The sequence below is a fragment of the Symphalangus syndactylus genome, chromosome 16 (genome assembly GCF_028878055.3).
Source record: "Symphalangus syndactylus isolate Jambi chromosome 16, NHGRI_mSymSyn1-v2.1_pri, whole genome shotgun sequence".
NCBI classification, from domain to species: Eukaryota; Metazoa; Chordata; class Mammalia; order Primates; family Hylobatidae; genus Symphalangus; species Symphalangus syndactylus.
Window position 1 is genome coordinate 15286260 of NC_072438.2, and position 14037 is coordinate 15300296.

General features: G+C 51.8%; 1 protein-coding gene and 1 long non-coding RNA gene across 3 annotated transcripts; one reads left to right on the forward strand and one right to left on the reverse strand.

Moving 5' to 3' along the window:
- Positions 1–4271: 4271 nt before the first annotated feature.
- On the reverse strand, positions 4272–8855 carry S100P (S100 calcium binding protein P). Of its 2 annotated transcripts, none has more exons than XM_055246039.2 (2): positions 7378–8855; positions 4272–4546 (listed from the first exon to the last, which is right to left on the reverse strand). In XM_055246039.2, exons 1-2 carry the CDS (start codon positions 7513–7515, stop codon positions 4397–4399), a joined length of 288 nt encoding a protein of 95 aa, XP_055102014.1. In that variant the 5' UTR covers positions 7516–8855; the 3' UTR covers positions 4272–4396. The 2 variants fall into 2 exon arrangements, 1 of the variants encoding a protein (XP_055102014.1); XR_010116138.1 differs by lacking the exon at positions 7378–8855 and adding an exon at positions 4655–4904 and having other exon boundaries at positions 4502–4546.
- Positions 8856–10675: 1820 nt separating this feature from the next.
- On the forward strand, positions 10676–13080 carry LOC134732712 (uncharacterized). The gene is made up of 2 exons (XR_010116139.1): positions 10676–11229; positions 11642–13080. It is a non-coding gene; the product is annotated as an uncharacterized lncRNA (long non-coding RNA).
- The last annotated feature ends 957 nt before the right edge of the window (positions 13081–14037 follow it).

Below are 14037 nucleotides of genomic sequence, written 5' to 3' on the forward strand. Positions count from 1 at the left end.
TACAGTGAGCTGAGATCACGCCAATGCACTCCAGTTTGGCAACAGAGTGAGACTCCGTCTCAAAAAAAAAAAAAAAGACATTATTAGAACAATTGGCAAACTTGAATGAGGGCTTAAGATTCAATGGTAGTGATGTATCAGTGTTAATTTTCTCACTTTGATGGTGGCATGTGGTTATTAGGAGAATCTTCTGTGTAGGATGTACATGTAGCATTGAGGGGTGGTGCATCAGCTTATTCTTAAATCATTCAGAAAAATAGTTATTTGTACTGTACTTCTAACTTTTCCATAAGTTTGTTATTTCTGTACATTTCAAATTTTAATTCAGAATTGTTGGCCAGGTGCGGTGGCCCACACCTGTAATCCCAGCGGTTTGGGAGGCTGAGGCGGGCGGATAGCCTGAGCTCAGGAGTTGAGTTCGAGACCACCCTGGGCAACATGGTGAAACCCGTCTCTACTAAAATACAAAAAATTAGCGGGGTGTGGTGGCACGCATCTGTAGTCCCAGCTACTCTGGAGGCTGAGGCAGGAGAATCGTTTGAACATGGAGGTGAAGGTTGCAGTGAGCCGAGATTGCGTCACTGCACACCAGCTTGGGCTACAAAGTGAGATTCGGTCTCAAAAAAAAAAAAAAAAAAAAAAAAGAATCGTGCTTGTTGAGCAGTTAGGTAGGCCATGGCAATCCCAGCACCCAAACATCTGACATTCTGGAGGGGTGGAATTGCGCTGGCTAGGTTACCTAGGGAGCTTAGCCTGAGGAGCAATTCTGCAAGCAGCCGCAGGGGGCGCTGGCGAGAGCCCAAGAGCCAGAAGAGCCTCAGGTGGCTGCCGCTCCTACAGGCAAGCTTCACGAAGGAGACTGGCTGCCCATGGGTTTCCAAGCGGGGCAGTGGAGAAACACTTGGTTAAATATTTTGTTTAAAAAAGAATTATAGGCCAGGCGCGGTGGCTCACGCCGGTAATCCCAGCACTTTGGGAGGCCGAGGCGGGCGGATCAGCTGAGGTCAGGAGTTAGAGACAAGCCTGGCCAATATGGTGAAACCCCGTCTCTACTAAAAACGCTAAAATTAGCTGGGTGTGGTGGCGGGAGCCTGTAATCCCAGCTACTCGGGAGGCTGAGGCAGGAGAATCACTTGAACCCGGGAGGGAGAGGTTGCAGTGAGCCGAGATCGCGCCATTGCACTGCAGCCTGGGCGACGGAGCGAGACTCCGTCTCTAAACAATAATAATAATAATAATAATAATAATAATAATAAAAATTCTGGCAGCAACCCAACTGTCCATCAGCAGATGAATTAGCAAGATGAATTAGCAATTAGCAAGTTTGGTGTATACACAGAGTGGACTATTCAGCCTTATAAAGGAAGAAATTTTGACACATGTTACAACACGGATGAACGTTGAGGACATGATGCTGAGTGAAATAAGCCTGTCCCAAAGGGACAAGTCCTGTGTGATTGCAGTCATATGACGTTCCTAGAGTCAAATTCATAGAAACAGAAAGTGAAATCGTCAGGGCCAGCGGCCAGAGGAGGAGATGGAGAGTGAGGGTTTAGTGGGGATAGAGTTGTGGTTTTACAAGATGGAAAGAGTTCTGGAGACTGACTGCACCACAATGTGAGTATACCTAACACTGCTGAACTGTACACTCGGAAATGGTTAGGATGGTACATTTTATGTTGATGCCACAATAAAAAATTATCCTTTGATCCAGTAATCCTAGATAAAAAATGGAATTTGATTTTGAGAAATTATCTGACAATAAGACAAAGCTTTGGCCAGGCACGGTGGCTCACGCCTGTGATCCCAACACTTTCGAGGCTAAGGCAAGTGTGTTACTTGAGGCCAGGAGTTTGAGACCAGCCTAGGCAACGTAGTAAGACCCCATCTTACAAAAAAAACCCCCAAAAGACAAAGCTTCATACATGAAAATGTTAATTGTAGCATACTTTCTAAAAACAAAAACAGGAACATACATTCTACAAAAATATGAAGAACAGTATCTTTAACAATGAGCAAACGATGGTACCCTCATTCCAATAAATTCCTTGCAGCCGTTAAAAAGTACTGTTTAGGGGCTGGGTGCATTGATTCACACCTGTAATCCCAGCATTTGGGGAAGCTGAGGTGAGAAGATCGCTTGAGCTCGGGAGTACCAGATCAGCCTGGGCAACATAGTGAGATCCCTGTCTCCACAAAAAAATAAAAAACAATTAGCCAGGTGTGGTGGCACATGCCTGTAGTCCTAGCTACTCAGGAGGCTAAGGTGGGAAGATCACTGGAGCCCAGGAGATCAAGACTGTAGTGAGCTGTGATCGCGCCACTGCACTTGAGCCTGGGCAACAGAGTGAGACCCTGTCTCAAAAAAAAAAAAAAACAAAGCAAAACAACAACAACAAAAAACCCCTACTGTTTGGACCTGGCTTTTGCTTCATGCTGAATTGATATAAGCTCCAGAGAAGTGACTGTGGACTTTACCTCCAGGAACGAGGCATCTGTAGCCTGCTCAGAAAACCCTGAACAGAAATCAATGATGGAGCACCATGGGAGGCTGGTCTCCTGGGGCAGGGAACTGAATTCCAAACCAGACATAATCTCCCATTTGGTGCAGGGCAAGAAGCTAGGATGAAATGAAAGAAAGATTGAGGAGAGATGAAAGAAAGATTGAGGACTGATGGGCCCTGTTGTCTCCATAAGGAGAGGTCAGGAATTACCAAGACCCGTCAGACATAACCCAGCAGCCGGAGGAAGTGGCACGCTGTTGTTTTCCTGCTCCAGTAGCCTGGGTTCTTAGTCACAAAGCACAGAAATCCAGCCTAGGTGATTGATTTACAAAATACTTGTCTCCTTTAAGAGTCCTGGAGGACGAGATTCATAGCTACGTAGCCAGAAACCTCTCATATGGCGCTGCTGCAAAACCCATAAGAGGTTTTTCAGGTCTCTGCCTGTTTGTGTCAATTGTCCGATTCGAAATCTGGGGTGAGAATAGAGTCTGGGAGAGCCCAGGTCAGGTGCCTGCATCCCAGCTACGACAGAGGCTGGGGAGTGAGGGCTCTGCCTCCCCCCCAAACTGATAAGCTGGGTGGTTTGTTATTTACAGGACCGTAACTAATTTGTTAAACAGCAAGAAAAAAGAAAAATAGGCTGAGCGTGTGGCTCACGCCTGTAACATCTACACTTTGGGAGGCTGAGGTGGGAGGATCATTTGAGCCCAGGAGTTCGAGACCAACCTGGGCAATATAGCAAAACCCCATCTCTGCAAAAAGTTAGCCAGCTGCAGTGGTGTGTACTGGTGGTCCCAGCTACTTGGGAGGCTGAGGCAGGAAGATTGCTTCAGCCCAGGAGTTTAAGATTGCAGTGAGCCTCGAGACCATCGTGGCTAACACGGTGAAACCCCATCTCTACTGAAATATATAAAAAATTAGCCAGGCTTGGTGGCGGGCGCCTGTAGTCCCAGCTACTTGGGAGGCTGAGGCAGGAGAATGGCGTGAACCCAGGAGGTGGAGCTTGCAGTGAGCCGAGATCGCACCACTGCACTCCAGCCTGGGCAACACAGCAAGATTCCGTCTCAAAAAAAAAAAAAAAAAAGTATGTTACTTTGCCAGGCGCAGTGGCTCACACCTGTAATCCCAGCACTTTGGGAGGTTGAAGTGGGCAGATCACCTGAAATCAGGAGTTCGAGACCAGCCTGGCCAACATGGTGAAACCTCATGTCTACTAAAAATACAAAAAGTAGCCAGGTGTGGTTTTGTGGGCGCCTGCAATTCCAGGCACTTGGGAGGCTGAGGCAGGAGAATCGCTTGAACCCAAGAGGCAGAGGTTGCAGTGGGCTGAGATGGCGCCTTTGCATTCCAGCCTGGGTGACAAGAGCGAGACTGTCTCAAAAATAAATAACTAAATAAATAATAAAAGTATGTTACTTGAAAAAAACATGCTGTTTGGAGAGATGGAAGGGCCCAGGTTCAATGAGTGGCTACATGACCGACTAAATGAATTACGAAGTAGATGAATACATGGATGTGTGTACCCGAGCCTCCCTTAGGTCCAGGACATGGTGGCATTCACACGGCCAAAGGTGGGACTGTGTCTCAGTGGGCACTCAGAAGATGGCCAACAAATGGATTTTTATCAACTGCCCTGTCTTCTTCATCTGTCTCACCACTGTAGGCAGGCAGTGAGTAATGAAATGACAAATTTAATTCGTGAATTCTGTTTTGTGGGGAGAGGACACTGAGGTTTTAAGGAAATAACCAGTTTCTCTGAGACCAGGATCATTTCATGAGCATTTATTAATCAGAGGTACATGAGCAGGCTCAGCCTAGGGGAATAATTGCCAACAAATGCTTTTGGGAAGCCTGGGACCATGGCTCTGCCAGGAATCTACATCTCCAGGGCATCACTTGAGTCCTGCCTTCTCAAAGTACTTGTGACAGGCAGACGTGATTGCAGCCACGAACACGATGAACTCGCTGAAGTCCACCTGGGCATCTCCATTGGCGTCCAGGTCCTTGAGCAATTTATCCACGGCATCCTTGTCCTTTCCACTCTAGAGGAGAGAGAGGCCCAAGGTCAGCAGTGAGAGTGCCTGTGCAGGGCTTCAGCCTCCACCAAGCACCACTGCTGGGCAGGAGCAGGGCACCCACATCTGTGTCACCTTTGCTGTCATTCAGGCTCAGGGCCAGGGCCAGCTGTGCATAGCACACATGGCATTCCTGGCCTTCAGAACTTGTGAGCTGCCTTCAGCTATCTGGCATGACACGAACTAACTTGTAATGTTTTTAGAGCGAATTGGAATTGTGCTCTGCGAGAGCGAGTTTCATTTTGAGTTTTTGCAGGGGGTTGTCTTTGGATTTGTAATGTGCTTTACAGTGATGGTTGCTCTCAGGAAATGCGTCCAGTCTTTGCTCTATTTTTTGTGCACTGCTAACTTCATGGGCATCCCATCTTGTGCTGGGACTGAACTAGCTGCTTACACAAACAGGAACTCCTCAACACCACCAGACACGGCAGAGGCATCGCCCTGTTACAGATGAAGATGATAAGGCCCAGAGAGCTCAAGGGACCTGCCCCGAGGTCACACAGGGAGCCGGGGAAAGCCAGGGTTGAGCCCCAGGTGTGGAGCGAGCACGGCGCACCCTGAGCCCTGTTCTTCCTCTCTGCTTGGGTACCCTGGCTTGGGGTCCCAAGCTCTCAGGTCTTCTTTGAGAAGGCCAGGCCAGCAGGGCTCTCAGAGCCTGCCTATGTGATGACAAAGCGTTCTCACTATGGGATCAAGCAGGACCAGGATGCAGATTTGAACAGCAGCAGCAGGGGGTGCTGAGGACCCAGCCCTGGGCCAGAGAGCCGTGTGTCCAGGTGGAAAAAAACACAATTAAAATTGGTAGAAACAGATCGTCTGACCAAGACACAACTGTGTGCATGAAGACCTTAGTGACAGCATGGTTTGCAATAGCAAAAGTAAGGCAGAGAAGTACAAATTCAATAGCAAACAAATAGTGGTATGGCCACGTCACAATACCCTGCGGCCATTTCAAGTGATGTTTACAAAGTTTGTAGCCAGACAGTCGCCTCGTATTTACAAAGCTCCGACTGTGCGGGGCGCTGGGCTGGGCATGGAGCAGATAGGGCCACAAGGCCAGCCCAGCCCTGCCCTCAGGCGGACATTGTTCTCTGACTCCGGCTTTGCTGGGCTTCAGCAGCATGCAGAGGGAGGGCTGAGAAGGGCACCCGGGGCCTCCCTGAGGTGATTCTAATGTAACACAGGTTTAAGGACCCCCAGCTTAGCCATTGGTTCTCAAAGTGTGTTCCCAGGACACCTGCACCTGCCCCTCCCCACATCCCAGTGTCTTGGATCAAAGTCCTCATGGGTTCGATTCTCATACTTTGATCATTATCAGAACACCTCGAGCCCCAAGCCCAAGTTCCCAGGATGGGGCTGGGGTGTTTAATGAACATCAGAGTTTGAGAATTTATGCTGTAATGTTAAGCTCAAAAAGAAATTACATTGCATATAAATCTCACTCACAGCAATGTTCATATGGGGAAAAGGCTGGAAGGGAGGGGAAGCATCTGTATTCCAGGGGGGATTTCTTCCCTCCATATTTATCTATTTTTACATTTTCTACCAAAAACAGAACTTTATTTTTAAAAGATATCTTTACAAAATTCACATTTAGAAAACAGAACTAGGCCAGGTGTCGGGGCTCACGCCTGTAATCACAGCACTTTGAGATGTCGAGGCTGACGCATTGCCTGAGCACAGGAGTTTGAGACCAGCCTGGGCAACATGGTGAGACCTTGTCTCTAAAAAAAATACAAAAATTAACCAGGTGTGGTGACATGCACCTGTAGTCCCAGCTACTTGGGAGGCTGAGGTGGGAGGATCACCTGAGCCCAGGGAGGTCCAGGCTGCAGTGAGCCGTGATCCTGCCACTGCACTCCCGCCTGGGCGACAGAGTGACATCTTGTCTCAAAAAAAAAAAAAGAAAGAAAGAAAGAAAAGAAAATAGAAGCAATATTCTGAAGTGTTTCATGTCTTTGAAGTGATTCTAGGGCTGAAAATGTCAGGCTTTCATTTTTGATTATCAGCATCCATGTGGGTTAGCCCCTTAGACAGCAGGTAGGCAGAGTCTGGTGGGGCCCTAAGGGGAGGGGAAGGAAGGAAGTGGAGGAGTGAGAAAGCAGAAGAGGACAGGGGTCAAAGAGAAGGGGAAACGGAGAGGGGACGGCTTCGGTTCAGCCCAGCCAGAGGCTGCCCTGGGCAGAAGGAACCTGGTCCTGGCCACCCCGAGGGGCCTTCTGTGAGGCTCAGGCCAGTGACTCCGCCCTGGCGGGGAGCCCAAGGGAGGTCCGCAGCTCTGCACAGACAGGTGCCAGGATGGAGCCTCCTCCTGTCCTTCCTGCCGGTCCCACTAATACCAGGCAACAAGGGGCCTGGGAATGGGAGCGGGGAAGGCGGGCAAGTGGGAGGTGGAGCTGGGGCCTTTATGACCAGCGGCCTTGGAGGACAGCCCTGAGGGCTGGAGGGCTTGGCAAACTTGCAAACGGCGGCCCTGGATTGCATTCCGCCCCTGCCCCCACTGCACAGGTTTGAGTCCCACTCTCCCACCAGGCCTGTCAAATACACTGGGGTCAACTCCACGTTTCAAAGATCAAGCTGACCACACCCTCTCCCTGCTCAGATGCTCCGGCGTCCCCTGCCTTGATGCCAAGGTGGGTCCATTCCTTGGCTGGGCTTCTAGGGCATTTCAGGATCTGTCCCTCTTGCCTCTGAGCCCCTTGACCGCTGACCCCACCGAAGCTCTCTGCCCTCTGCCTGCCACGCCTTCCCCCTCTTCCCCAGCCCCCGCTGAGGCCAGCACTGCCGGCCTGGCTCACCTGCAGGAAGCCCGGTAGCTCCTTCTCCATCAGCACCTTGAGCTCCCCCTTGGTCAGGGTCTGTGTGCTGCCCTCGCTGCCCGAATACCGGGAAAAGACGTCTATGATCATGCCCATGGCTGTCTCCAGTTCCGTCATGGTGCTGGATTCAGACCCACCTTCCTCCTGGGGGCTGGCAGGGCCGAGAAAATGTCCCACTGGCAGCCTCTTGGTGCTTTATAAGGCAGCCTCATATTGACACAGAGGGTGGGACAGTGGAGTTGGGACATTCAGGAAGTCCTGCCCCTCCCCATTCATGTGCTCAGTTCTGATGAAATGCATCGCTGTGATAACCTTTCTGGAAGCTTTCTCCCAGCCAAGGCCCAGGGTGTGGGCTGCCTCCAGGCATCCACATTTTACAGTGTTCACCTGTGTCTCGGTGCCATCACTGAGCCACAGTGGTGTCCTCATTCCTGGCCCTCCCTGGGTAAGTGGGCACGGGGTGTGTGTGGAGTGAGTGCTGACTCCATGGCCCTTTGTGTCAATATCAGAGCGTGCTGGCACCCAGCGTGCTGACACAAGGAGACGTCTGAGAGTGAATTCACACGGGCGTGTGTGTGAACACAGATCTGCCCTGTTGCCCCTTTCTTAGAACACCCTGTGTCCTTCAGAGGCCCAGCTTCCACCTCAATCTCGCTCGCTCCTCCCCTGTGGGGCCAAACGGAAAACTCCTTTTCATCCTCTGGGAGTTCACTGAAAATCAACAGGCAAAAGGCAGATGAACAGGAGAAGAGCATAACAGATGTATTTGATCGTAGCTTATGTGGCATGGCAGCCTTCACGATGAAGACCCAAAGATCTGGGGGGAAACTGTCCATGTTTATAAACATAAAGACAGTTCAGCAACGTATGGAACTATGATTGGACACAGAAGTAAGGCCGGACGCTCTTAGACCGAGAGGAGAACCTGGCAGGGCCTGTCGGGTCAGATTCCCGGGGGCTTCTCTGAGCAGCTCTCCCTCCTTCTAGGTGTGGGGCAGGACCCTCTCTGGAATGGAGCTCTTATGACCTACAGTCAAATAAAGCAGGCCAGAGGGTTTCTTTAGGCTGGTTTCTACACGGAAAGGGGAGGGAGTGGAGAACTGGAGTCATATTTCTGGGTTTTGTGGCAGGGTTTGGGGAAGCCTCTCAGAGGAGAAGGAGGGGCTGGAGACAGGAGGGTGGGAGCAGGACACAGAAACTTTTGCTTCTGAGGCTTCCACGTTGGGGTGTTGATTTTTGAGCCCTGGCACTTACCAAACCCAGAGCACCCACAGGGCTTAGGCAGCACGAAGGCTCCTGGGACTCTGGGCAGAGTCGGGGACTCTGGCCTCAAGCATGGTCGCACCTCTCCCTGTCTCTATAGCGGAGGTACTGTACTCAGAGGGTCTGTGCATGGGAGGCTGAGCGAGTCCTGGAGGGCACAGAGGTAAGGAGCATGGAGGTAGGGCCTGTGTTCACATCCTGCCCCAGTCAAAGTAGGCCCACACTCAAAGGCCTCTCTCTCCGTGGAGATCTTCCAGAGTGTCAGCCTCCAGCAAGTTCCCTAACCTCTCCCAACACAGCCTCCACCAGCACATGGGCCGAGACTCTCCCTACGGGGCTGTGGCTCAACACAGAAAAACTTTGGTGTGTGATGGGAGCAGCAGGTCTCACGAGAGCCGGCTTTCTCAGAACACACTGCCTCTGCCCAGGTGTCCTGCAGTGGAGGCTCAGAGTGGCCCCACTGGTGACCCCTTGGGGAGCAGGGACAGGTCCATTCTGCTCACTCCGGAGCTGGGCAGTTCCCTCTTGGGATAAGGTTGCACAGCACAGGCCACCATCCTACCACCTCAGCCAGAGGAGTGGGAGAGAGAAGGAGGCTCCCTACCCCAGAGGCAGTGCTCCTCAGGAAGGGCATTCACAGCATTATATATATATATATATATATATATATATATATATATATAAAATGCATTATAAATATATATATATAAAATGTATTATAAATATATATTTTATATATATATATATATATATTTTTTAGACTGAGTCTCACTCTGTTGCCCAGGCTGGAGTGCAGTGGTGTGATCTCGGCTCACTGCAACTTCCACTTCCCGGGTTCAAGCGATTCTCCAGCCTCAGCCTCCCGAGTAGCTGGGACTACAGGCATGTACCACTGCACCAGGCTAATTTTTTTGTACTTTTAGTAGAGACGGGGTTTCACCATGTTGGCCAGCCTGGTCATCACTTTGTTTTAAAATTTTTATGTATTTATTTATTTTTATTTATTAGCTGGGCATGGAGGCAGGCGCCTGTAATCCCAGCTACTCAGGAGGCTGAGGCAGGAGAATTGTTTGAGCCTGGGAGGTGGAGGTTGCAGTGAGCTGAGATCACACCACTGCACTCCATCCTGGGCGACAGCGAGACTCTGTCTCAGAAAAAAAAAAAAAAAAAAAAAAAAAGCCAGATGAAGAGCTCGAACCACAAGCTTCTACACGTTAACCAGGGTAAAGAGCAACCGCTGACGGGAAGGGGCCCAGCAGTCAACCCCTGGGAAGGCCAGGATGTGGCCTTGTTTTGGCAAGGCCGCCCTATCGCCACGGAGATGGGCAGGCAGGAGACATCCCCAGTCAGTCAGGCCCAGGGTCAGGAGGTTTCAGGAAGACACAAGTTATGCAGTGGGGCAGTGAGGCTCAGCCTGCCCAGCCTGTCCTAAGTGTCATGGGAACAGCTCTTGAAGTGACTCCTCTGTCCTCTGGAATCTGGACCAGATGGGGCCTTCTCCAGACATCTGTGCTCAGCAGATGCGACAAAAGGCCCCTAGGGTGTAGCCCCAGATCCAGCACTGGCCCAAGCAGGTGGGGGCCGTAAGTTGATCCGAGCTCTCCAGTCCCTGCGCTAGGCTGGGGGATGCAAGATGAGTGAGGCTGGGATCCTGGTGTCAGGGAGTCACCAGCCACAGAGGGCGCCATGTGTATGGAGGAGGTGGCGAGGGAGAGGAGACTGGGGAGGGGAGAAGCAGAGAGGCCAGGAGGAGGGTGGGGCCTGTGCTGAGGGGTGGAGGAACCCATGCCTGGGAAGAGCACGGGGAGAGTGAAGTGGGAGTGGAGTGGGAGGCGGGCTTGGAGGAGTCAGTGCCTTGGGATGTGGGACAGTGAGGAATAAGGCACAAAGAACCAGTGCTCTGGGGAATCAAGAAGTTGGGATGGGCAGCGGGAGTCCAGGGTGGAGATGGGCTGGAGGGGGAGAGGGCACCAACCAGGGAAGGCCCCCCCAGGGGGTTGGTCCTGTAGTTCTGGGCCTCGCAGCGCCAGCCACACATCCGAGCTCCTAGGTGATTTTAAGAACTAGCTCTTGCTGGGCCACACCCAGGCAGAGCTGCCTTTTCAGTGGCCAGGCTGGCCCACCGCCTCCCAGGTGATCCTGTTGTGCCAGGTCAATGGTCTGGAGGGTTTTCAGCCGCAAGAGGCACCGTCAGGTTTACCCTTTTGAGGCCCACATGGCCGCTGGTGTGAGAGGCGGACGTGCACGGTGAGGCAGTGAGGGGCTGCAGGGTGAGGAGCCCAAGCCATGTGCAGTTCAGGGTCCCTGCAGCACCCGCCCGAGGACACTGGGAGCTGGTGGAGGCCTGGGCAGGAGCAGGAAACTGAAGGAGGAGGAGGGGCCTCACTCATCACCTGATGCGATCTCCACACTTTGCAGAAGGGGAAACCGAGGCTAAGAGCGAGGAACTTGGTCAGCAAGCCCAGGCCCCTCCACCCTGCCCGGGTTCCTGCACTGCAGTGGATCAAACCGGTTTGATCCTTAATAACGCCTCCGACAAATATTTGATGAGGGAGGAGGCTGAGAGAGGTGAGGAAATCAGTTTCTCAGGGACAGGCTGGATGCAGGGGTCACGCACCGGGTAGCTGTGAGGGCAGGGGCGGCATCTCACCCGGGGGACACAGCTCCTGGGGAGGGCGGCAGAGACCCCGACAGTCTCGTCTCGCAGGCGTCTTTCTCCAGGCTAGAAACCAATGACTCATCTCTCAGGCTCTCTAGCAAACAGTGGGGCCCACACACCACAGCTCTGGTCAGATGTTTCCCTGAGGGCTACGGAGCCTGGCTTTGCCGAATACAAAGAGGAGGCCCTCAGCCCTCTGCTTTCTTCCTGCACCAATCCTGGGCATGATCTCCCTCGGCTATGTGCAGCCCTGTGGAGACGCTGTGGGGATTCTTGTTGCTCGTGACTGAGTATTCCCAACTGGTTGTATTTGTTTTTTAGGGGCTGTGGAACAACTCACCACAGACTGGGGGGCCGAAAACACCAGCAACGGGCTCCCTCTCGGTTCTGGAGCCGAGAAGACAGAAATCAAGGCATCGTCAGGGTGGGTTCCTTCTGGGGCCTCAGAGCAGGACTCTGTTCCCTGCCCGTCCCCAGCTCTGGTGGCTGGCAGCGTTCCTCGGCCTGTGGCCCTGCACTCCAATCTCTGCCTCTGTTGTCACTTGGCCCCCCATGTGTCTCTGTCTCAGAAGGACACAAGTCATATTGAATTAAGGACCCTCCCTACCCCAGCATGACCCCATTTTAACTTAGAACATTCACAATGATCTGATTTGCAAAGAAGGCTGGATTCTGAGGTCCTGGGAAGGACATGAATTTTGGGGGATGCTGTTCACCTCAGTACACCAGTGCAGAGTTCGGTGACACCGCCGAGTTGCTTGACGGTGAGCAGCCTGGCATTATAGAAAGGCAGAGGTTGACTTTAGTTTGGTCCTTGGGTTTGTCCTTTATTTGTTCTGTGACACCTTGGACAAGTTTTGTGACCCAAGTGTCAGTTTCCTAGGAACTAGTGACAATGATCAGAGATAGGGGGACTCAAGTGTAAGTAAAGTGCAGGATGAACTGCAGCAGAGCATGTGAGGTGCCTGGCAGGTGCCGGCCACCCAGTGGCGCTCGAAGCACCTGCTGCTCCCTCCTTCCTCGCTCCCAGCTGCCTTCTCTACCGGGCGCTCTTTGGAGAGGAGCTGGTTCATCCTGTCCCTCGAGGAGCTAACAGTTCAGTCAAGGACATTGAGAAGCAGCAGATGGTGACAGTGCAGTGTGACAGTGGTGTGCTGTGGGAGCCCCATGGAGCGGCTACCCAGGCAGGAAGGTCAGGGAGGCTTCCTGGAGGAGGCGGTGCTTCAGATGAGACTTGAAGGAGCAGAAGGTGTTTGCTAGATAAAGGGGCTTGCTTGGACAAATGGTCTTCAGAGCATGGTCCCAGTAAGGAAGGAGACCACTACTACTCCTGCTGCCCTCTTCCCCCGACCTTGCCTAGTTTACAAGACAGGAGGAAAGAGAGAAAGCAAAAAGTTAGAAAAAAAAAAAAAAAAACAGAAGTAAGATAAATAGCCAGAAGACCTTGGTGCCACCACCCAGCCCTGGTAGTTAAAAAAAGTAATAATAATAATATCAACCCCTGACTTAAACTACTTGTGTTATCTGTAAATTCCAGACATTGTAGGAAAAAGCATTGCAAAACTTTCTATTCTGTTAGCTGATGCATGTAGCCCCGAGTCACGTTCCCCATGCTTGCTCGATTTATCATGACCCTTTCATGTGGACCCCTTAGAGGTGTAAGCCCTTAAAAGGGCCAAGAATTTCTTTTTCAGGGAGCTCGGCTCTTAAGATGCAAGTCTGCTGATGCTCCTGGCCGAATAAACCTCTTCCTTCTTTAATCCAGTGTCTGAGGAATTTTGTCTGCGGCTCGTCCTGCTACATCAGAACAGCAGGGCTGGCATCCCCTGAGCTAGAACAACCCTGAGGCAGGGCATCCACTGCAGGGAAGGGTGCGAGAGGGGCCAGAGAAACCTGTCAAGGGGATTCTGATGTGCACTCGTGTCAGGACATTCTCACAGGGGCGACAGGGACTGGAGGTGGGACAGAGTGTGGCACATCTGGAGAGACTGCAGCAGGGGCAGAAGCTGTGGGATAGGGAAGCAGCTCCCTGTGGCGGAGTCAGGGGGATGTGGCTGGTGGGGGACAGAGAGCTGGATGAGGAATTTAGATATTTCCTAAAGCTGGAAGGCTGTGATTCTGCACCCCTGTGAGCTGCTGTAGAGTGGCTTTGGTGATGGACATGAAATATTAAACACTGGCAAAGTGCCTCAACAGAAAGAAAAAGCCCACCTTCTCAAAGGAGATGCAGCAGGTTGCAGAGTGTCTTCCAACCACCTTTTTTGGGCCAGGGTTCCATGTTCCACAGACCCCCAGATCTGGGGGTCCCCACTATTCCTGCCTTCTCCTCACCCAAGGCCTTCCTCAAGGCCACAGCATCATCTCTGTTGAGTTGATTTCTTCTGTGAGTCAAGACTTCCAGGTGACAGAGTACCAGAAAAGCCATGACAATCTGGGGAGACTGGGTCCAAGTCCAGGACTGCCCGTGGTGGAGCACACTCTGCTTTGAAGCATAGGGGACTCAGAGCACCTTCCCGCATGTGCTGACCCAGGCCTGGCAGACGCCCATCTAACATGCTAATGTCCTTCAGGCCAATGCAGTGGCTCGTGCCTGTAATCCCAACACTCTGGGAGGCTGAGGCGAGAGGATGGCTTGAGCCTGGGAGATCAAGACCAGCCTGGGCAACATAGCAAGACCCCATCTCTACAAAAAAATTAAAAACAAAAATGCTTCAAAT